The 22,362-nt window shown below is 52.4% G+C and overlaps 11 protein-coding genes across 11 annotated transcripts; 4 read left to right on the plus strand and 7 right to left on the minus strand.

Annotated features, from left to right (window-relative positions):
• Positions 1 to 87: 87 nt before the first annotated feature.
• PG985_005090 (putative CDS1-CDP-diacylglycerol synthase) lies at positions 88 to 1,551 on the plus strand (the record flags this gene model as incomplete). The annotated part of the gene is made up of 2 exons (XM_066824859.1): positions 88 to 1,455; positions 1,510 to 1,551. 2 exons carry the CDS (start codon positions 88 to 90, stop codon positions 1,549 to 1,551), a joined length of 1,410 nt encoding a protein of 469 aa, XP_066688019.1.
• A 1,921-nt stretch (positions 1,552 to 3,472) lies between these two features.
• On the minus strand, positions 3,473 to 3,718 carry PG985_005091 (uncharacterized protein; the record flags this gene model as incomplete). Its single annotated transcript, XM_066824860.1, has 1 exon — positions 3,473 to 3,718. One exon carries the CDS (start codon positions 3,716 to 3,718, stop codon positions 3,473 to 3,475), a length of 246 nt encoding a protein of 81 aa, XP_066688020.1.
• Positions 3,719 to 6,282: 2,564 nt separating this feature from the next.
• On the plus strand, positions 6,283 to 6,630 carry PG985_005092 (uncharacterized protein; the record flags this gene model as incomplete). The annotated part of the gene is made up of 1 exon (XM_066824861.1): positions 6,283 to 6,630. One exon carries the CDS (start codon positions 6,283 to 6,285, stop codon positions 6,628 to 6,630), a length of 348 nt encoding a protein of 115 aa, XP_066688021.1.
• Positions 6,631 to 7,706: 1,076 nt separating this feature from the next.
• On the plus strand, positions 7,707 to 8,468 carry PG985_005093 (protein fmp52-2- mitochondrial; the record flags this gene model as incomplete). The annotated part of the gene is made up of 2 exons (XM_066824862.1): positions 7,707 to 8,256; positions 8,332 to 8,468. 2 exons carry the CDS (start codon positions 7,707 to 7,709, stop codon positions 8,466 to 8,468), a joined length of 687 nt encoding a protein of 228 aa, XP_066688022.1.
• Positions 8,469 to 8,582: 114 nt separating this feature from the next.
• Positions 8,583 to 9,863, minus strand: PG985_005094 (uncharacterized protein; the record flags this gene model as incomplete). The annotated part of the gene is made up of 1 exon (XM_066824863.1): positions 8,583 to 9,863. The coding sequence occupies one exon, from the start codon at positions 9,861 to 9,863 to the stop codon at positions 8,583 to 8,585; it is 1,281 nt and encodes a 426-aa protein (XP_066688023.1).
• A 372-nt stretch (positions 9,864 to 10,235) lies between these two features.
• Positions 10,236 to 11,704, minus strand: PG985_005095 (uncharacterized protein; the record flags this gene model as incomplete). The annotated part of the gene is made up of 4 exons (XM_066824864.1): positions 10,236 to 10,723; positions 10,968 to 11,166; positions 11,237 to 11,304; positions 11,380 to 11,704. 4 exons carry the CDS (start codon positions 11,702 to 11,704, stop codon positions 10,236 to 10,238), a joined length of 1,080 nt encoding a protein of 359 aa, XP_066688024.1.
• Positions 11,705 to 12,596: 892 nt separating this feature from the next.
• On the plus strand, positions 12,597 to 13,782 carry PG985_005096 (kinase-like domain-containing protein; the record flags this gene model as incomplete). The annotated part of the gene is made up of 3 exons (XM_066824865.1): positions 12,597 to 12,757; positions 12,810 to 12,900; positions 12,997 to 13,782. 3 exons carry the CDS (start codon positions 12,597 to 12,599, stop codon positions 13,780 to 13,782), a joined length of 1,038 nt encoding a protein of 345 aa, XP_066688025.1.
• Positions 13,783 to 13,957: 175 nt separating this feature from the next.
• Positions 13,958 to 14,446, minus strand: PG985_005097 (uncharacterized protein; the record flags this gene model as incomplete). Its single annotated transcript, XM_066824866.1, has 1 exon — positions 13,958 to 14,446. One exon carries the CDS (start codon positions 14,444 to 14,446, stop codon positions 13,958 to 13,960), a length of 489 nt encoding a protein of 162 aa, XP_066688026.1.
• A 604-nt stretch (positions 14,447 to 15,050) lies between these two features.
• Positions 15,051 to 15,340, minus strand: PG985_005098 (uncharacterized protein; the record flags this gene model as incomplete). The annotated part of the gene is made up of 2 exons (XM_066824867.1): positions 15,051 to 15,219; positions 15,288 to 15,340. 2 exons carry the CDS (start codon positions 15,338 to 15,340, stop codon positions 15,051 to 15,053), a joined length of 222 nt encoding a protein of 73 aa, XP_066688027.1.
• Positions 15,341 to 15,945: 605 nt separating this feature from the next.
• Positions 15,946 to 16,776, minus strand: PG985_005099 (uncharacterized protein; the record flags this gene model as incomplete). Its single annotated transcript, XM_066824868.1, has 3 exons — positions 15,946 to 16,191; positions 16,259 to 16,493; positions 16,547 to 16,776. 3 exons carry the CDS (start codon positions 16,774 to 16,776, stop codon positions 15,946 to 15,948), a joined length of 711 nt encoding a protein of 236 aa, XP_066688028.1.
• Positions 16,777 to 18,226: 1,450 nt separating this feature from the next.
• Positions 18,227 to 19,261, minus strand: PG985_005100 (uncharacterized protein; the record flags this gene model as incomplete). The annotated part of the gene is made up of 1 exon (XM_066824869.1): positions 18,227 to 19,261. One exon carries the CDS (start codon positions 19,259 to 19,261, stop codon positions 18,227 to 18,229), a length of 1,035 nt encoding a protein of 344 aa, XP_066688029.1.
• Between the last annotated feature and the right edge of the window lie 3,101 nt (positions 19,262 to 22,362).

Below are 22,362 nucleotides of genomic sequence, written 5' to 3' on the forward strand. Positions count from 1 at the left end.
AATTCGACAAAGCTCGGTAATATCCCCGCGCCAACTGATTCAGCTACCTCGGGGCGCGACCTTCTCCCACACACGAAAATAATTACCATGTCGAAACCGCGTCGCGGGGTCAAGTTCCCCCATCGCAATGGCAACGCAGACGGCCGCCGCTCGAGCTTCGGCGAAGGCAGCGAGGATGGCTCCGGCTCGCCCGTGAGGAAGCGCATGACAGCGTCGCAGCTCGGCGAGATTGACGAGTCGAAAGCTGGTGCCCAACAACAGGATCAGGCCCAGCAGCCGCCCCCGTCCTCTGAGTACGAGAAGAAGAAGGCCAATTTCCTGATCCGAACATTCTGGACTTTTGTCATGATCGGTGGCTTCTTCGGCGCCCTGTTCATGGGCCACATCTACATCATTGCTGCCATTACGGCTGTCCAGATCGTCTCGTTCAAGGAGGTCATTGCCATTGCGTCTATGCCGTCGCGCGCTCGCAACATCATGGCCACCAAGACGCTCAACTGGTACTGGTTGGCGACCACCATGTACTTTCTCTACGGAGAGAGCGTCATCTACTACTTCAAGCATATCGTCCTGGTTGACCGAGTGCTCCTGCCGCTTGCGACCCACCACCGCTTCATCAGCTTTGTTCTCTACGTCATCGGCTTCGTCTTCTTCGTCGCGAGCCTCAAGGCCGGCCACCTCAAGTTCCAGTTCACCAACTTCGCCTGGACGCACATGGCCCTGTACCTCATTGTGGTGCAGGCCCACTTCGTCATGAACAACGTCTTCGAGGGCATGATTTGGTTTTTCCTCCCGGCGTCTCTCGTCATCACCAACGACATCTTCGCCTACATCTGTGGTATCACCTTTGGCCGCACGCAGCTGATCAAGCTGTCGCCCAAGAAGACGGTCGAAGGGTTCGTCGGTGCTTGGATCATGACGGTTATTTTCGCCTTCGGCTTGACCAACCTGCTTATGCGCTCTAAGTACTTTATCTGCCCTGTGACAGATCTTGGCGCCAACGTCTTCACCGGCCTCGAGTGCGAACCGAACCCCGTCTTCAAGCCCCACACGTTCAAGCCTTCCACGGATCTCTTCTTCCTTCCCGATGGCTACCAGCAGTACTTCACATTTACCATGGAGCCCATGCAGATCCACGCTATCATCATTGCATCTTTCGCTTCCCTCATCGCGCCCTTCGGTGGTTTCTTTGCGTCTGGACTCAAACGAACCTTTAAGATCAAGGACTTTGGCCACTCCATTCCCGGACACGGTGGCATGACCGACCGTATGGACTGCCAATTCATCATGGGATTCTTCGCCTACATCTACTACCATACTTTCATTGCTCTCAACAACATCACTTACGGCCAGGTGATGGAGATGGCAATAACAGGCCTGTCCACTGCAGAGCAGGTGGAACTTATGCGCGGCATGGCTCATTACCTTGAGAACCAAGGTACATGGAGTCACCAGGTATGTTCAACAATCTTTTCCACCGGCTAATGAGTCTTACTAACCGCGCAACAGGTGATGACTTGCCTTGATGCCGCTCTGCCTGCTAAGAGGTGAGGAAGATGCACGGCATTGTGAATGGCAAAACGTCAGTGTATGAAGTGAGACGAAGAGGAGGATTACTGAAGGTTTCACGACTGATGACTATTTCACTAAACTCGGCTTCTGGATTGGATTCTCATACCAGCTTTAATACCCTGCCGGAGGCCCTATTATCACGAGATACACACTGAGATCTCCCGCATCTTCCCTGAGAACTCTACAGCCGAGAAGGGTATTCAGGTTACCGAGGCTACTCATGGTCCAATAGCTCGTATGTGTGATAGGGCAGAGAGGCTCCTACAAGGGCACCGGACCTCCGCAATGAGTCCGGGCCCCCTTTTGTACTATACCCCCCAGCGCTACTTATATAGTATTGCTTCGACGCAATCCAACTCTTACGGCGGCCGCCGTGTTGAACACATGCTACTCTTTTGACCCAACCACTGCGCCGCTAGTCTCACGGTGGTTATAGAGGACTGACCATGGTCGCTGCGGAGTCTGTCTAGATTGCGAGGTGGCGCGATCAATTTGATATCACATTGACCTATATCATACTTTTTTACATATCTATCCACTGCGCAGTCAATACTTCCCCGATGGGCATCGTCCCTGTTTTCTGATGTCTCTTTGATCTGGTGGGGTGTGGTCAGGTGTTGGCCCCCTTTTCCTGGCGTACCCCATCAGTCTCTTCCTGGATAGCAATCGTTCCGAGGGCTAACGACTCGCGCAGCCGATGGAAGACGGCCCAGGCTCGTCTATTCCGATCGGGGTCTTTCGGTAACATCGCATCTACTGACTTGATATAGACCCGTCTAGACTGAACATAGACGAAGTATTCCTAGTTCAGCCATGAGTATCTGTCCTGTCAAAAACTCGCGTGAGGCTGGGGATGGCCATGAGATGAACCTGCGAAACATGTTTCTTCGGAGAGTAGGTTTTGAATGCAAGGGATCGTCCGTATTGATTATTGAACTATGAACTACATGCTGATCTTACCTCGCCCTCGATCTTTCTTCCTCAAACGCAGATACAAGCTATACGAACACTGGCGCCCCCTATATGCCGACAGCTATATAGCGCCTCTTGGTCTCGCGATGAAATTACATAATAACGGCTAACCTGCAGTATGTGTGTGTCATGCAAGTGCGGTAGCTATAAGAGGGGACCTGCCTGATGCCCATAATGAGGTTAGTACCATGGGGATCTGGAACGTTCCTATATCTCCTAGAATGCCGAAGGGTGAGCGTTGTCGTCATGGCACTGATTGTTAATCCTGTCCTGTCCTTGGCAGTGCCGGTCAAAGAAACTTGTGTTGATCAGATGACGGCGGGATCAGGCATGACCATGGTCTTCGCGAGTCATGTGACAAGAGTATACAATGTGCCTTGCGGGCTCATATACCGGTCGAACGACAAACAATCCATCTTCGTAGGGCGAAGCAGCCTCTGCACAGTGAATCGTCCGTCCGGGGGGCACAGGTCATGGAATCAAGTGAGTTTTGCTTTTGATATGTCTATCCGTAGAAGTAAGTCTAGGGGGCTTGTAGGAGATAACCTCGTATCTGAGCCGCTCTTTGTGAATGGTGTTCTCTATTTCTCTTTTTTATGTTATCGTGAGTTATATGCCAGCCCAACTCCTCATTTCTAAGATAAAAAAACATGTAGAAAACAAAATAGAAGCGACGCTCAAAAACAAGTTTAGGCTGTCACAGCCGTATCGGTTCCGTGACTTTGTGACAACGTTTCAGGCCTGATAAATTGTTAGTTTATCTGTATAAGTCAAGATGGCCGGGAGGTTGTGAAAAAGGGTTGGTTCTCATACCATGGGGATAAATATCGATATTCTTCGCTTCCGTTACGCGCGGAAGACTACTGGCCCCGAGTGATAATTATATTACTCATATACTCGGGGCCAGTCATCCCCTCGATGTGCCGTATTACAGGTTGCTGCAAGTGCACCCCTGCCAGGGCTTCTGCGTGCTGGGGAAGGGGGTGCACCACTTCTGCGAGGTCTTGGTGCAGTCCTTGCCCTGGGCGCCGCAGTTGTTGTCGTCGCAGGGGCCCTCGAACCCGTTTTGCACATTGGGCAGCACGTCTTGGCCGCCGCCGGCCTGGGGCGCGGCGAGGACGAAGGACGGCAGGGCGGCCAGGAGGAGGACCGAGACAGCGGAGGGGATGTGCATGGTGGCTGGCTGGTACGGGGCGGTGCCGTGAAATGGGTGTTCAAGTCTATAGTGAGAGCGGGATTGCGCGGATAGCGGAATAGAGTTTTATGTGTAGGAATCGAGTGGTGTTCCAAAGAACGAAAGAATAACAAAACACAATGGGGATTTCCGTCGGGTTATTAAGCTTGAATTGTGTGAAGCCTGGGGTAGGTGTGCTGATGGGTAATCGTGGTTCAGGGAAGTGTCATGACTGACTCGGGAGGTTTGAGATGACGGGAAGTGGCCCGACTCCATTCTTTATACTCACACGACCTGGGGGAGAAGACAGGGGTATCTGCATTTGTTTCCCTTTTCTTTCTTTTCTTTTTTTTCTCTGATATACGGCATATTGCCCCTTTGCGTCACCGCCTCAGTTCTCCTTGATCTGTCGCCCGCCAAGTATGCATGCACCAAGCCGGGCCTCTTTTTTAATCTAATTTAGGCCAGTCAAGATACTTGGTACGTTGATCGGATACGTGCACGTCACACAGACAAGATCGCTAGTGAGGCGGCAGTGTCGTCGCTCGGCGGCCGTGAGCGGCGGGCGCAATCTCTCAGCTGTCGGTTGCCAAGACACCCACAGACACATACTGATTGATAGTGCTTGCCCCTACAACCCGGTTAGCGCACAATCGGGGGGGCTCCTTGGCGAAGATCGCAAGTTCGCTGGCTCTGGGTGCCAAGGGCTTCTTGTATCAACCCGCCCGAGCCAAGCAGGCCCGGGCTTGGAAAGTCTTGGTATGGGCTTGGTAGTTGCTTGGCGAAACGCCGCCCAGTTTCGAAACAAGCCATAATTGCCGCAGCGCCAAGGCGGGCTCTGTCCTATCATAGGAATAATTCGGTCGGCATGGGCCAGGAAGGTTTGCTTCAGGATTAGGTAAGGTAAGGGTATCGATGCTAAGTATAGATATCGCCAGAGTCTCAGAGCGAAGCCAACTCCACCTGTTTGTTTGTAGATTGACAGGCTGCGGTTCCAGCGCCGGGCACTGAAGCAATCATATCCACTCCTATATTTAACCCGTTCGTGGATTCGCTGATTCTCTTTGACAGATGGCAGTGCGGAAACAGTTACACTGGTATGGTGGAGGGCCGGCGGCTGTGCTCGCAAGGGTAGGCGGCGGGGACATGATGGTGTAGCGTATTAGATATTTCGACCTCTATCTTTACTGGTGAAGATGGAGCAGTCAAGTTGGATATGACACGGCCAAGCGAAGGCCAAGCAGTAGACACATGTGGTACGACGGAAATGGGTGACTCGTCTTCCAATCTCCTGTCTCTGAATTTTGGTACGAAATGGAACTAAAAACACGACTTAGGACACACAAGTAACATAGCGTGAATTCCTTTCCGAGTGAGCAAAGTACCGAAGTCTCCAGTGAGCGTTCTTTTCAGGCTGTGGGTGTTGCCTAGCCAGTTGAGAATCAGTGAACCTAAATACTATCATGGCTATACTATATTAAATTTTGGGTTAGCCTTGGGGAACCTCATGGCTCATCTACATTAATATATTTGAATGGCGGCCCTAGGTGGATTGTCCCGCCGTTGGTTCCCGTAGGAAAACAAGAGTTTTGGACGAGAGAAGGTTGTCCGTCCCCGTGGCTTGGCCATGCTTGAAAGGATGCGGATGCCCTGCCAAGCCTGAGTATAGCGGCAGTTGAGCCACACAGCCGTCAGCCCCATCCATGATCCATAGTGGTTCTTATTTCCATCTTACAGAGTTTAAGAAAATCCCACGTTGGGAAGAATGCTATTATAACTTCTTGTCATCTTGATATTGGGACCAACCTCGATCCCTCTTGAACATGGCGTGTGGCAGCACCTTGGGGCCTGAGAAGTTTATGGATTTGAAGCTTTTGATAGTTATCACCGACAGCCCACATGTCAAGCTTCAGTATTGTCGCGTTTCAACAAAACGCTAGGCAAGCGCAAAAAGGGCCACAAGGCTGATAAGAAGACTCTTTATTAAAGGTTACTTGTCTTCGAAAAGTATTGCAGAGCGTAAAAAGAACTGACTTCGCGTTGTATTCTTTCCCCCTTGCTTTTTCTCGATTAATGCCGAAGCTCTCCGGCAGAAATAAAGACTCATAGAGTGCAGCTCTCCTCAAACCCGAACGATCAACATACACATAACACAAAGCTGCCAGAAAGGATCGTCAGGGCCTGCCACACAGCAAACTCCTCTAATCTGTTGATCACCCAAGCCCAAAATGAGTGTCCTAACGACATCTTTTGTTGCTTCTATAATTGGCTGGTTTTGAGCTGCAAGAACGTTTCCAGCATTTCAGAAACTACCACCCGAGCTGCGTTTCTATATCTGGGAGTACGCCATTGGCAACGAGGCCCTGAAAAGAAGAATCGGCGTAGACGACTTCGCCTTCTGCATTCTCCCGGACCGAAGCCTAGTTTCGCCGCTGCTTTCGACCTGTCGCGAAAGCCGCAAAGTCGCCTTGTTGTACTACTGCGATCCTGTTCCCGTACATGCTCTGAAGCTGCCAGAGTACAGGGGGTATAATAATCAAGACAATTCCCACCTGTCCACTGCGATGTTTTTCGACCGCACCAGACCCGAGGACCCAGCCCTAACACAGTACAAGCTGTGCCACTCGAAGCAGCAGGGCCGGCAGACGGGGACGCTACGTGTCAATTTTGCCGCTGACACGTTCGTCGACGGGGGCCGGAGCCTGAGCTGGAGAGTCATCGAACGTGATGACTGCGACGACTTTTTGAAGGTACCGACCAAGAGGCATAAATTTCTGACGTCCGTGCTTGGGGACTCGCAGTATAACCAGGTGATCAGGACTATGAACGACCACAGGATCCCTTTAGAGACCCCGTTTCTGTTCGACACTACTAAGACCAGAAAACGCCTGGCTCCCCGTAATCTTGCCTGAGTTATCACCAACCATCTGTAATGAAGGGCTCCAAAGAAATTCGGGGATGAGGTTGGGTCGGGTTGTGGACGCATATGGGATGGTGATTCACGAACTTTGATTGCCATTATATCACATCAAGGACTCCAAGGACTTCAAGCAACAATTCCAAAGGGTTGAGGCGTCGTGGCTCCTCTGGTGCACGCAGTGCGCGGTCTTCTTTGGACGTACGCAGGCAAACTGGGTATGCTTACTTGGCTGATGAACCCCGTATACCTAGGGCGCGTTTGGCGTCAGTTGGCGGTGATGATCTCTACATGTATTCTGGTGCGAATTCGAATGAATATATATACCTATACATGTACTGACCGATGGCATTGAAAATGGTTCCGTCGACGAAAGCGCAGTGCATATGCGTTTGCGTTGGTTGCGTTCGTGCTTGACACCCGACATTGACAGCCACAGCGTGGGGAGCCCCTTGAAATGATTCATTAGGTTAGTCCCTCCCACACTACTGTGGGTACCTGGCCGCATTGCAGCAGCATGTTACAGTGCTACTGAGTAGGGTCTGCCGTCATACGGCTAAATAAGCCAACGGTATTGACCAATCATGCCGGCCGAGGATATCTTTCGCTCATTGGGCGGATGAAATTCGATTCGTTGCAGTGTTTGTCGATGGTCGACCATCGGATGGTACGATGGGCGATTGACGATTTGCTAGCCCAACAAGTGTTTAGCGGGCAGTTCGGAGACTTAGGATCGACGGCAGCGGGCAGCGGGGGGAACTGGCGACCCGCAGCGAAAAAAGTGGTTGTTGGTCCGCCGCGGTCGTGGAGAGCAAGCATGTGCTTCTTCCCTGCACATGACTGAGGTCATTAATAAACAAGAAACCGGGTCGAAGTTTTCGCATTCCAGGCCAGTCCCGTCCAGATCTCCAGCGTATCCGGCGGCATACTTATGTATTTTGATGATTCCAATTCTCATAGCTACAAATCCGTAAACATCGCTCTTTATACTTTTCATCACATTTGAAACACCTTGCGCCCATCAAACAGGCCCGAAAACTTGAGCAGAGCACCATCACCATCACCACCACCATGGCCACCGCCGCCGTCTTCGGCTGCACGGGCGCCGTCGGCGCCGAGATCCTCGCCGCGCTGCTCGCCCCCACCACGAGCGCCTTCGCCTCGGTCAAGACCATCTCGCGCCGGGCCCCGGCGGCGCAGTCGCCCAAGCTGGACGCGGTCCAGGAGGCCGACACGACGAAGTGGGGCGGCCTGATCGGGACGCTGGCGCCCCCGCCCTCGGTCGTCTTCAACGCCGTCGGCACCACGCGGGCGACCGCGGGCGGCATCGCCGAGCAGTGGAAGATCGACCACGACCTGTGCGTCGAGAACGCCAAGGCCGCCAAGGCCGCGGGCGTCAAGACGTACGTCTTCATTTCCAGCGCGGGCACGCGCAGCTTCCCCAACAGCCTCGCGCCGTACTGCAAGATGAAGAATGGCGTCGAGGATGCCATCAAGGAGCTCCAGTTCGAGCACGCCGTCATCGTGAAGCCGGGCATGATCATCGCCCGCGAGAAGTCCAAGGCTTGGTTGGCTGAGAAGGTGGTCGAGACCATGCCGCAGATGGCGCGGGACAGACTTGGTATGTGCAATCCATTTCCCCTATCTCCAGAACGCTGGAATAATGATTGATTCTAATCACTCGACATACGCACAGGCCAGGATGCGTCCGTCATCGGCAGAGCGGCGGTGGCGGCTGCGCAGATGGTGGAACAGGGAAAGGCGCCCTCGAAGTACTGGGAAGTCGGGATGGCTGACATCCTCAAGATGGGCCGGGAGGAATGGCAGAAGTAAGAGGGTGCAATTGGCATCGCGCGTCTAGACTTGTTTTTTTATCCACTTGACTCCTGTATCGTAATATCGTCTTTGTACATCGAGAGAGAGCATCGACTCTCGGTAAACCCTTTCCTAGCTCATTAGTTCAATGCATAGAGGCTCTTCCCCTCGTATCCCACGCCACCATTCGCTCTGTCGCACCAGCTCGCCGTCTTCCCCACCCAGCATCGTCCAGTATTTCAGCAGAAAGCATTCCTTGGCCTCCCAGCTGCGGACGTCCCAGGGTGTGCCCGTCGACGCGCCTCCCGTAGCGTCTTTGCTGTCGCGCCGGCTGATGCCCGCACCGCCCCAGCACACCAGTCCCTCAATCACGTCGAGCTGGAGCTGCTCCGCGTCGATATGCGCCCCGTGGACCAGCAGGTTCCGCCGCAGCGTCGGGAACGGCAGGCAGTCGATGAAGGGGTGGTGCGCGACGGTGACCTGCTCGCGGCCGGGCCGCAGGTCCGGCTTGAGGGTCCGGAAGATCTTCTGGACGGTGCGGATCGCGTCTGTCGATGAGGACTCGTCGATGCCCGGCCGGAAGAAGGGGGACTGCGTCTCGAGCGGGCACATGCGCTCGCTGGGGATGCCGAGAAGCGTCCCGAGGCTGAACATGGCGTCCAGCGTGCAGACGGTCTCGAGGCGGAGGTGGTTGGCGTAGGGGTCCGACAAGCCAGCATTGCTGCCGAACGGCTTCTGGGACCCACCGCGGTGACTTACGATCCGTTGCAGGCCGTCGTCCGGGCTGGAGCACCCGCAGCCGCTCGCGGGCATCCAGGCTAGACTGTTGTCGCTGTCGGGGCTGTGACCAACTAAGAGGGAGGGATCGAGGTACACGACCGAGTCCCACGAGTCTGGCGAAAGTGGGGTCTCGTTAGTCTGCGAGACTATCATCCAGGGACTATCTTTTTCTTTGCGGACAACGGCACCACGCGCCGCCGCAGGGGAAACTGGTGCAGACACCCCCGAATCGCCGCGACCCGAACGACCATCCTCTGCCGCGATGGGCGAAGAATTGCGACATGAGGAGGGGCCGTTTTTTGCTACTGTCGCATCAGTTTCTGTTGTTGTCGTCCTCCTCCTCTCCGACATTCGCAGAGACGGCGCATCCCCTGCTTCTGCTACAAGAACTTGGCTTGGCGAGACCGAAGCAGCAATTGCTTCCAGATCCCCTATCCGCTGGCGAAGCTTCTCCCCTAAGGCGTCCGTTAGTAAAAGAGTAGTTCTTCCCGACGCGTTCTCCAGGGAGCGACGCTTACGGTATCGCTTCTGTGCCTCCATGTTCTGCTGCCGTCGCCGCTCCGGGTCTCGGCGAACCGGGGGCTTCCGCTTTGGCGGCTTTGCAGCTGCAGTAGCAGCAGCAGAGGGGCTCATTTCGTCGTCTAGGCCCTTTCTCGTCGTTATCTTCACGATGTATCGTTATCGGAAGAAACGGAGAAGTACTGGCTGACCAAGCCGCAAGTTTGCAAACGGAAAGGGGTGTACGGGTTTGATTTGCGAGGTGGCTGATGTCAGCCATCAATCGCCCTAGACGGACGGCGCATACCGCCCCCACCCTGTACTTCTGCCCGCTGGGAGGGCCCTGCCTAGTAGGCGACTAGACTGTAGGCATCCGTCTCAACGCCATTTTCTTTATCTCAAGGTATGAATGGGCGGGTACTTCAGACCACAGGATGATATGGACCATTACCGTGGAAATTCGACATTTTAAAAGCATCTCGGGCTGCATGCGTTTTTTGAGCGCCACTAATGGCGAATGAGCTTGTCCGTGCTTCGCATGCGCCTCGAGGCGGCTTCAATTGGTTCCAGGTCGACTGTGACCTCACGTCGGACGTGGATATGTCCACTTTCATCATCAACATTCGGTTGGGCTTTCCCCTCAAAGCTATGAAGTCGGAAAGTGTATACCGCATGCTCCTGGCACCTCCAGGTCTCCTCGCCATCATCGTCTCCGGCGTTTGGGCCGCCGTGTTCGCGCGCGGGCGCCGCCACCGCCAGGCCAGGCCTCCTCGCATCATGACCGTTTTTGTGGTCGTCGAGATAGCGCATCAGCTTCGGCATGTGCGCCCGCACGAACGGCCTCAGCCGCGCCATGCAGTTGCAGGCGATGCCGAAGTTGAGCTCGATCGAGGACCAGATGGCAAGCGAGGCTTGCGCCCACGTCACGTCGGAACTCATGGTCATGCGACTGAGGAAGGGCACGCGCAGAATTGACGCCACGACTACTCTATAAACTTTTGAACGGGGTTTCACCAGATCAGTAACGATCGAATCCACTATCATCTTATTATGCAAATGATAAAATTACCCACCCGGAACCAAGGGCCAATATACCACCGAGAACATTCCTTTGTCGGCGGGGCAACTGGAGTTGACGCAACATCGGTATCGGAAGTATGATTAGTACGATGTCGGTGAGGATGTTTACGACCGCCTAGACGATGGCAACGTTGTTAAGACACGTCATACTGCCCGTACCGGCAGGCTTGCATAGACCGCAGAGGAGACTCGTGAAGATAACGGTGTAGATGATGATGCCAGCAGCAGTGATGTAAACACAGACTCGAAACGGTCTGAACGGATTGATTTGACGATACAGCACGAGGATAGCCAGTTTTGAGAGGATTGGAGTCCATATGTAAGTCAGGTAGATAAGCAGCGTATACTTGGGGGAAATCTGTCAGTGTATTGGATAGTAACAGTAGGAGGGAGGGATGAACAAAGCAAGCAGAGAGGAAAACACCGACCTTGTAGTACTCAGCAAGTTGTTCTGCTGTGACATTCCAAAGATGTCTCCCGAGTCCATACGGCATGGCTTCATCATAATCAGCACCAGGGCAGGGTCAAGTCCTTGTGGCCCAAGCCGAGTTGTGACGCCCAATAAGCTTACATATGACCATGCCGGCGAAACAAGCTATAGAGAGTCCCCACGCAACTGTGATGGGAACTGCCGGCGAATCCACTGTCAGTTGTGATGTCCCAGAAGAGTGCCTTGCTGCCCAGCCAACTACCACAGAAAGGATCAAGTTGTGCTCACGATCAGATAGATCAGGGTGCTTGACGATCCGGATGGCAGTATAGATCCTCAAGATAAGCACTGCGGTCGCGAAAGCAAAGGTTACAGAAAACAGAGTCACAACCAAGATCTGGATATAGGTCGTCCCATCAAAGTCGTGCATTTTACCCTCAGGCAAGGGCAGCATGCCGGTTTCCATCTTCGTATCAGTCGCAAGTAGGGGCTTTTTAATGCGATATTGTACCAAAACCAGTGATATCAAAAGAAAGAACCTGGTGGCGACAAGATGTCGTTGTCGGTAAGCTCGGTGTGTGCATCTTACTAAGATTTCGTTTTGGCTGGGCTAACTTGCGTTGGTGTTGGGGTCGGAAAGCCTTAGATGCCAAGAAAACAAGTATATACGCCGTGAGACCAACCCTGCACCCCTGACGCTTGGGGTTGAGAGTGGTTCACCTCGGGAGAAGACCCGCCGACTTTTGCTGACAGGCAGCATACGAACTTGCTCAATTGATGACTGCAGGAACTTTGACGTTGCTGACATGACCAGCAACAGCAACTGAGACACTTGTTTCAGATGATAAGATGCTGTCGGCACGAGTGACTATCATTTCGCGAGTATCCCAGCTATTGCACTAAACATCTGACAGCGAACGAGTTATCAATGACAGTAGTCCGCGACGTTGGTTGGCGCCAGACGTGGGAAGAAAAGGAATGGACGACATTGAGGAACACCAAGGTTTAATAGATCAATGTACCTTTACGGCGCAGTATTACGCGGGACGTACTGAGTGGATAGAATTGCGTTCTATCCCACTCGCATGCAGTGTACTTTTACTGGACGCAGTATAGTCACTTAGAACCAAGCAAGATCCACACACCACAACTCAGGTGCTGGCATTCAATTCGTCCATATGATATTGAAAGAGCGCTCCATCGTTTCTTAGTAGTATATAACCCAGTCGGTAGTCTGCCGTCAACCTGGTTTATGTACCTTACATCTTTTGTTGTCTTCGGCCACATTAAAGCACAACCTCAGTCCCAACAGATATTACTTCTAAATACAATCTGCAGAAAGCTTCACCATTGGTACAATGGCAGCGGTACGGGGGCATTTGCACTCGAACGAAAGAGCCCTGCCAGTGACGCCAGACCAGGTCACGGTAGAGTGGTGCTCGGAAGCCCTGGGGTTTGCCATCCAGGAGTTTACGGCGGTCGAGACGATCCACGGCACCGCGAGCAAGATTCTCATCGGGTTGAAGAAAATATGGCGATGCCGATGCAACGGCCGATGCCAGGCCGGATAGGATCTGCGTCAAGGGCGGTTTCGACCCCAATATCCTCGCCATCTACCCCGGTCTGACTGCCACGTACCGGCGAGAAGCCGAGTTCTATTATGTATGTATGGGCTCGTTCCTTACTCCAGTTGCCTTTGGCTGTCCACCCAATCGATACCCCGGACCCCACGGTTAACCAAACATGTACCCACGACAGCACATCGCGCCCCTCCTCACCATGCGCCTCCCCCGAGCCTGGTACTGCGCCTCCGACACCATCAACGGACAGGGCATCGTCATCATGGACGACCTCCGGTCCACCGGCTGCACCTTCGGCAACCCCCTCGACCCATGGCCCGTGTCGCGCGTCCGAGCCGGCGTCGAACAGCTCGCCACGCTGCACGCCGGCACCTGGGCCAAGACGGCCGCCGACCTCCCCTGGCTCGCGGGCGGCAGCGCCTTCCCCGCCGTCGTCATGGCGCTCATGGAGCCGGAGCCCTGGGCGCGGCGGTTCGCCGAGGGCGCCCGCCCGCCCGTGCCGGCGGACGGGATGGCGGACCGGGAGCGCATGCGGGCCGCGTTTCAGCGGCTGTGGGCCGTGACGGACCCGCGCTACTTCTGCCTCGTGCACGGGGATGCGCATCTGGGCAACACGTATATCACGGCGGCGGGGGAGCCGGGGTTCATTGATTGGCAGGGGCTGGCGGTGGGTTCGGCGTTCGATGATGTGCCGTATTTTATTGCGGGGGCGCTGACGGTGCCGGACCGGCGGGAGCACGAGGTCGGTTTGGTGGAACACTACCTCGACACCTTGGCTGAGCTGGGGGGTCCGAGGTTTACTAGAGAGGAGGTTTGGGACGAGTATAGGCGGCACATGATGCACGGGTTCATGTGGGCGCTGACGGATCCCCACATGCAGCCCAAGGACGTGATATTTACCATGGTGGAGAGATACACGACAGCTATGGTTGATCATGGGACCTTGGGCTTACTGGAATGTTAGGTTTGGGTATCACCTTGGAGGCTTGACATGACATTTAAGATATTAGAATTAGCAAGTGTTTTATGAACCAATGTAGGACTGCCCGCTCGACAAGTTGAAAAGACATAATGACCTATGAAGTTGACATTTCGAACTTCATACTCCTCCCACTCTACAAAATGTCATCTCCATCTACTTACTCACCGAGGAATGACGACGCCCACATCTCGGACTCGGTGGGATCCCTGGCGTCCCTCCGCTGTTCATACCGGGCTGTCGGCATATGGGGCCAGCACTTCTCAATATACCACTCAAACGCATACTGCGGATCCTTGGTCGTAAACAGCTCGGTCTGGCAGTCCAGGCTGCAGCGGTGAAACCCTCCTGGCTGCTCCGCGCCCGCGGGGTTGCACTTCCGACACAGGCCCTCGAAGACTTGGGGGTCCATCCCCTTGCAGCACGGCACGCGCCGCGCGATCTCGGGACTCCACTGGTACCGCTCCTCTTCCTGCCGCTGCTGGTTCCAGGCCGAGGCCAGGAACTTGCGCATCCGGGGGCAGAAGGTGTGCCACTCCAGCATCTCGATTGTCTTCTTGCAGTTGGGCCGGTCGGCGCACAGCTTGTAGTAGCTGCCCTTGACAAACGGGAGACCGCAGGGGTAGAAAGTGATACGGAATTGACACATGTTGTCTGCGGTTTTCTTGGTTGTGAAAAAGTACAAAGGTAATTGCGCTAAGAGTTCTAGGGTTAGTAGGGGTAGCGGTGGCGGGTGGGATGGCGTTTGGTCCCGGAGAAAGGAGTCCTTTCTACACGCTTATAAGTATTTGACCGCCTGCCTCATCCGGCTTGAACATTACTATTGTTCGTATTCATCGAGGTGAAAGGGAGGTCCGAGTCCAGACCCATTGTTTAGTCATTTGGAGGGTTAATTGTCTCTTGGAGCAACAGCTTAGTCGATCCATCGATTTGTGAGACACGAAATAAGCGATGCACAGTTCCAGGTGGGATGCATTATTAGCAAACACTTTAAGTATCATATATAGTCCGAGACAAAAACATCGTCCCTTTTCACTATAGGGGGGTCCTTTGACCACGTCATACCAGTTGGCTTTTCATTGTTCATGAACTTGACACATGTTACAAATGATCGCCATGATCGCCATGTTCGCATGCAGCGAGTGACATAACCAACAGTTGGTTCGAGGCACTATGAAAAACACCAAGCGAGCCCTAGTCACCCACACATAAATCAGGGACCATGTAGAGACCCAAGGCCTATTAGTCGTCTCTCACGTCTGTGCACCCTTGCCCGCGGCTTTGTTAAGCCCCTTGGCGACAGCATTGACACTTCCACCGGCCGGATTCTTGTTGCCTCCCAGGAACTCCCCCACGTCGCCCGTGATGGCGCCGGACAAGCCAACTGATCGCTTGACGGGGTTGTGAGTGTGGTGCTTCCTCCTTTAGCACATCTAGTTAGTCGATGTACCTGTGCGAGGGTTATCATGATAAACTTGTTCAGCACCTACTCTTGAGAGGCTTTCTGATCAGCAGCCGCGGTGCTTGACGTTGCGTCCGACATCTTGGGGGTGTGAGTTTGGGGTAATAAAAGACGGGTGAATGCCAATGACTCGGCTAATTTGCAGTAAAGATGTTTGTACGTTGGCACGCGATGAGAACACTATAACTTCCCGTCCTAATATATCACCCACTGCACTTCTAACGAGGAGAAGTCATGACGAATTGATTCGCAATCAGAGAGTAAGCGCGGATGTTTCTTTCCGGCTTTGTCGTTTCACCCTTTTGTATCTATTGGATGTTGTATGTTAAACCAGGTACAAATTGCAGCGGTTCTAGTATCCGGATTCGCTTAGAGAAACACTTTTACCTTTTAACAGCTGTCAGGACCAGAGTTTCGGGACGGGGCACGGGCTGTCGGAAATGTGTCGGAAAAGGAGGCAGGCTGAGGAAAAGGGGTTGGGCCACTGACGCATGATTGGAGCAGTGTGGTTTAATTAAGCTTTCAAGTATGAACTCTGTTACAGGGAATAGAACACGCGAATACGACAAAAGTCCTCTTTGGCGTCATGGCCTCTGCCGAATCTTGCTGAGCTTTCCTTCTTCCAAGGAGCGCTTCCAGAGCCATCCCCTCGTCAAGCCTTGTCGGGGATACACCAGAGGCGCTGTCTACTCGACCAAAACTCGCTGGCCAATCTGCGACATGTCATCGTTCGACAGGGTATCCTTCTGGAAGCCATTGACTACCTGATCCAGCAAGGCTGCCGCAACATGCCGCAGCTCAATATTGGGTAGTCCTGGCACGGTCCTCAGCTCCATCCCGGGACCATGAATCATGCCGGGTTTGGCGATGCAAGCCACAACTCTGTTGCTAGACTGCTCTGCGTAGTCGAGGACCTCGGCTTCGAGCTGGCCCTGTACGAAACGGATAGCAAAGTCAGTACACTGTCAGAGAACCATATTGTCGTAAGAGGCTACGTACACGCAATAGAGATACCTCCACTAGGCCGAAGTCGGTCAGGGCCTTCACGACGTGCGATCGGTCGCGCGGGGCAAAGTGTCCGCTCATGTAGACAAAGCGGAGGGGGTCCTTGGAGCCGTTGATGGGCCGCGCCTCCGTCATGGTGTGGAGAGCGGTGAGAGTGTAGTCGCGGGTGATCTTGACCACTTCGTCCCACGGTGTATCCTTCAGCTTGGATGGGGTGATGGCAATTGTCCTATAATTTCTCGGTTACGGACTCGGCCAGGTGGCGAACGGGGAGGGACATACCAGATGCAAGCGTCTGCATCCTCCAGCTCCTTCTTGAGGGAGTCGGGGTAGTTGTTCAAGTCCTCACAGACGATGGACTTCAACTTGGTTGAGTTGTCAGTCGATCCGTCTGGCACTTTGGTCTCTCTTCGGCTTATCCCCACGATGGAAGTGACGGCGGGGTTCTGCAGAGCTTGCCGGAGCAACTCGGTTCCGACGAAGCCGGTTGAACCTCCGATGACGAGTTTCATGGTGAACGTCAAGCGACTTTCCAGGGATAATCCAGATGGATTTGGCTAGTGGTTCGGGTTTGCAGAAGGGAAAAGTGGACTGAGAAACAAAATGTTGAGATATTTCGCGAACTGCGAAAGGGATAGTTCTGGAAGCAACATTTATCCATGTTATCAGACCCCCCCCCCCCAACGACCAACATGTAACTTTGCTGTCTACATGATGTGCAATCCAAGTGATGTGATTGAATGAAAGTCTGGCCACCATACAAGGGTGTGAAGAAGCGAGCTTGTATTGGGCGAAGTTGCACCGAGCGTTTCGTGTGGTTATGCAAGGAGTAATTACGGCGCAGCATCTCGATGGTCATGCAAAATGATAGATCCTGCCTCGTTAAATGGATATGTAGTTTTGGAAACTTCTTTTTCTCAACCTTCCTGATAGGCTCCATCCAAAGGTTTGCCAGCGTAGGTGTTGAAAGGCGACGGCGATTTGTGTACTCGTCTTGGAGGTTTGGCCGACCCTCGGTACTTTAGACATGGTCGCCTCGTCTGTATCCGGTAGCAAAAAACAACTCATACTGCCTGTGAACTGTATGCAGCTTCTGACTTGGCCAGGCCAATAGCAATAACAGCCAACGACCGTTATTTATACTTATCTTTGAGGGCGCTCTTGTGGATTCGTATTTCTGCGACGGAGGACGCACTGCTTATAGGAGGACTGACACCCGCTTCCCATGTTTACATCTGTATATGCACTGTATTGGTTGTTCGCGTCGAACTGTAAAAACATCGCGACTTCTTTTTTTTTTCTCTTCATTCTAGTCATACGGAGCTTCCTAAACAGGGAAGAAAAAGAGAGAATAAAGGAACTGACTAAGAGCAAGCTATCCCCCAGACAGTACTGTCCCCAGAAACTTAATCACAGCAAGAAGATATGATATCCGATTTTAAAAAATCTCAAGAACATTCAGACTGGTGCATAATCAGACGTTGTCGACCTCAGATAGCCTAACACAGGATGGATTGGGGATCGCACTTATAAAATAAAACAATGACTACTTGTTCTTGTCAAGTGCCCTAGCTCAGCCGAGTACTTATAGGGAACAATATGCTAGAAAATATAAAAGAGGGTGCAACGAAAGCAGGAGTGAGACCGTAAAGCATCACCATAGTCGGGAACCTTATACCTAGCATGATCATTAAGAAGGCGAGAAGAATGATGTAGATGATTGCAATCAAACTCTTGAACGCCCGTGATAGATATAGATGTTCTAGTATGGGATCTTGCCGTCCGCTTAGGGCCTTTTCTGAGATAGAAAGTGGCGGCATATTGGAATTCAATAATGCGTCCGTTAGTGTAAGCGACACGGTGGGCGGTATTCCCATGAACCCACTTCCGTGCAGTGTTCCAGGCGCATGACTTTGGTCCTTGTCTAGGAAATGTTAGCGATGTTCGGTATTTCGGTACCAATTAGCAGAAGAGGACAGAAGACAAACCAAAAAGAATCTCCAAAGTTGCTAGTGCTGGTTGAACCAACAAGAGCAGAGGTAGGACTTGGCCGAATCCCATCACCCATTCTTCATCAAGGCCTCCCCCCCATTTGCGAGTGCCATTGAGTTTGATAGTACCCCAGACTAACGTATATATGAGGAGTAACATGGTTGTCATGAAAGCTTCGAAAACTTCCATATACGCAACAAACGTTACATAGATGGCGACTGTGGCCTTGTATCTTGCTTTGAGTAGTAGTGTATGCGGCCTCTTGCGCAGAGTGCGAATCGCAAGCGCTTCCAAGTAGGATTCGGGCTTTAATCTGCCCCAGAGGCGAAAGGCATTGCGACTTCCACCGAAAAACTGGCATAGTTTCCAAGTGAAAGCCACACCCATGATAATTATCGAGAGAAGGTTATTCATATCATCAACCCCTCGCTGATTCCAGCCACTCATATTCCAAAGGCACCGCAATGGTGTTGATATTTGGAGTTCACCGCCATACTGGTCTGAGCCGTCCAAGATCGCATAGTTTGGCAAAGGCGGATGACGGTAAATTCTAGTAGGCACCAAAGCCGCTATTAGAAGCGTAAATACAATGCCAATAGCACACAGTCGAATCGTGCATGTGACGGGGCTTCTCCATAGTCGATCCCGGAGTACCGATAGTGACATTAAATGCACTGTTGAGCTAAGCCACGCCAAAGACACAACATATCTCCAATGATAGTAGCTGAGATCGGATGTAAAGGCGAGTATGTAACCACCGGTTAGTATGCCGAAACCTGTTAGGAGCTGTTGGTCACTAAATATGAGGACGGCCTCCTCAAATACTCGGCGCCCACGATGATTGGCTCCTTTTTCACGTGCGAAAAAGAATTGGCGATCGATCCGCTTCAAGGCGTATACCGGCAAGGCTCCGTACCAGTAGGCCCAGAGTATTAGAGCCAGAGCAAGGTATGAAGTTACTAAGAACGCTGCAAGAACCTGGGGTCTAGTGAGCTCATATGACATTGTTGAAACAACATGGATTCAAAGTGTTCTTTCTTACGCCGATGCCAGATATATCTGGGTTAGGTTGAACATCTGCGGCGCATACTTGATACAACTCACAGCGCCCAGGAGCTTCGGTGACGTATGACGTAACATGGTACTCAACTGATTCTACCCATGCGGATTGAGCAACGTAGTTTGTTGTGTACGTATCAACCCAAACAGGCCCCTGTACCAGAGACTCTGCTGTACCAATTGAGCAAAGTGTTGTGATGTGGGTAGTCGTAACTGTGGAGGTATCGAGGATACGAGTAAAACTAGTCGTCATGTCGAGGGATGTTTTGGAGCTCTTACAGAGAAAGCAAAATGCAGATCAAGAACCATTGAGCCAGAGAATGTAGAAATTGGGGGGCGGGGGGTTTAACATAAATACATGCCGGCAAGAACTGATCCACGTGCAGCTTTGGTCAGTTCAGCTGGGAATTGGCTCCCATCATCAGGCAGTCCCAGCAGCCTCATCCTAAATGCTTGCTAGGATCTCCCGAATTATCTTCCGTGTCTCAGCGCCATCAGCCATGCACCAAGCCACTTGGCCAAGCATGTACTGCTAAGTTGCCCCTTTGTGGCATCCAGGCTTCGCACAGCCTGCTTCCACAACTGGTGGGTGGCCATTATCGCTGCCACTGACGTCTAGACCGACGCCAGCTCTCTATCTTACCCTAGGGCTCCCTTCAGGCTCGGACATCCTCCCGTGATGCAGTCGAGGCCAGTACCATCCATCCAATGACTCCCTCCCATTTACGGCTATCTACATCACTCGGTTACACAACGCATGCGTACGGCCGCACACAGCCCTCTTAAGCGCCATTGCGCTACCCCATGTACAACACTTCTTGTGAATGATCGGTCAGGCCATGCAAGACGAAAAAAGGTTGTTCGATCCAATCAGAGTCCGTTGTCAGCATATCTGAGATTGAAAACCATTGCACTAACTCATTTACAGTATTGCGGAGTTCCTTGATGGAGGCTGCGCAGTGGCGCACAAGGTAATGTGTACGAAACATTTTGGGAAAAGCTTTGCATTCTCGCTGTTCAATCGGTCATAGACTAACTGAGTGTCGTAGGATATTTTATGAACGCATTTCGGCACAGAAATACGTCTGTCGCCGCCACAGCCTCTGTAAGCTAATATGTTAATCAAGGGTTCAGGATTTGGAACCAAAATCAGTGACCTGTTTGAAGTCATAGTCAGGTACTCTACCTCTGCATATATGATCATCTTGCAAACGGAGTAGGCAATTCACAGAGCTGATATATAAATCTTTCCCCCCCACCCAACATCAATTAACCCATCGCCTGTGTCCCATGTGCCCTATCCTAGCATGAACTGTTTTTCGAGCCTGCTTTTTTTTTAGGGGAGTATGTCTACTGGGAACATAAGAGATTCTATGGCACATGTAAGACGGACTTCCGTGTCGCTCAAATAATCTACTTGATGTGTGATAGGTGGAAGTTGCCAGTGTGAGCTTATCTGATAGAGAACGTCAAAACATGGCATGATCTAGTCATCGGACGAAACAAGCAGCATTGCCGCGGCGATCTGCCCGTAGCCGGGGTGGGGTCTCCTCTTCGCCCACGTGGACCCAAGGCAGCGACTCAAACCAGCTTCACGGCTCAGAACTGATTCAGGAAGCTTCAACCGAACTAAGCATCCAATGATGCTTCAATGTCTTTTCGCTCGATCAAGCTTTAAGAGTTGCTGGGCTTGGAATCTTGGATCCAGCTTCCACAGTCTAGTCCATTCTAGAACCAGGGCACACACAACGCAATTCGAAATCCGAATGCGACTCCTCAAAGATCTTGGGTACATTTCCATTTCGATCGGCGGCAATAACCTTTTCTTGATACAACCCGCACACATGATTTTGGAGTTTGCCGAGGGACGATGGGATGCGAAACCGAATTTCGGACCATCCCATTGGGCTTGCGTTTGATTTATCTGATGGGCGTCTCGCTTCATGGTGCTCTTGAATACCTGATCATGGCTCTGATACTTCCTCATCTATTGCAATATGGGAGCACTTACATACCTAGCCGTATTGCACCTCTGTCTTCTGGCTGGCTATCTCCTGGTCTTCTATTGCCTCCACTTTGCAACACCTCCTAACCATGGCCAATTGCCGATGCCACCGACCAAATCGTATCCCGAGTCATCATGGGTTGTAACAACCTATAACCTCTCATTCAGGGTCCAAAATGATCACTATGGCCGACCATGACTCCCTGTAGACCGGCCAGGATATGGTCTGGATGAGGCGAAACTTAACTGCCCCCACAAGTAATGGCAGGATTAAAGGCAGACAGCATTTTCAGCGCTCCTCGCGTCTATGCAAGAATACTCGACAAACCTTCCACCCCGATCGTGAAGATGCGAACGCCAGACCTCTTCTCTGCAAGAGTCTCGCACGAAGTTTGAGAACAACGCATCCCATGATTATACTCGGCTTTTCTCCGCGATGCGAAACACGCAACTGCCGATCTTGTCTCTCCGCCCACCGCCTGATGGCAGTGCCTTTCATGGCATTGAGTTTTGCCACCGCCGCCGTGCATGCGGACCAAGCCGGCCAAGGAACCTACACCTTCCATCGGCAGAGCTTCACCAGAAGCCCCAAACAAGGACAGGTCTGTCCTTGATGTCGAAGTTGATGGCAGTGAGTTAGTCGTCTTCAAGCGCTGCCAGACCATTATGGCATGCAGAACAACTGACATCCCCCTTTCATCGTTCTAGACTCGGTCCACCAAGGCTGTCAAGCTGCCCATGTCTTCCCAGGGACGTTTAAACCATGCGAATATATCGAGGCAATGGCATGATGCGTTTTGGAACAAGCATTGCAAGCCCGCGACGGACACTGCAAGATGGCACCAGATAATGGAGATGGGATGAGACTGTGGGTCCGCTTTGACAAAAGGCGGCATGATGGAGTCCTGGACCGGGCCCGTTGAGTGTTTTAGTCTGGCATGCCTATTCATAGAACACGACGATGGCTTTGGACAGTTGAAATTGAAGGCCCATTGTGAAACAAGCGTAGCCCTTGGACTTGGGTATGCCATGAGGACCTCGT

This window comes from Apiospora marii (genome assembly GCF_038362585.1).
Source record: "Apiospora marii strain CBS 49790 chromosome Unknown utg000003l_segment0_segment0, whole genome shotgun sequence".
NCBI lineage: Eukaryota > Fungi > Ascomycota > Sordariomycetes > Amphisphaeriales > Apiosporaceae > Apiospora > Apiospora marii.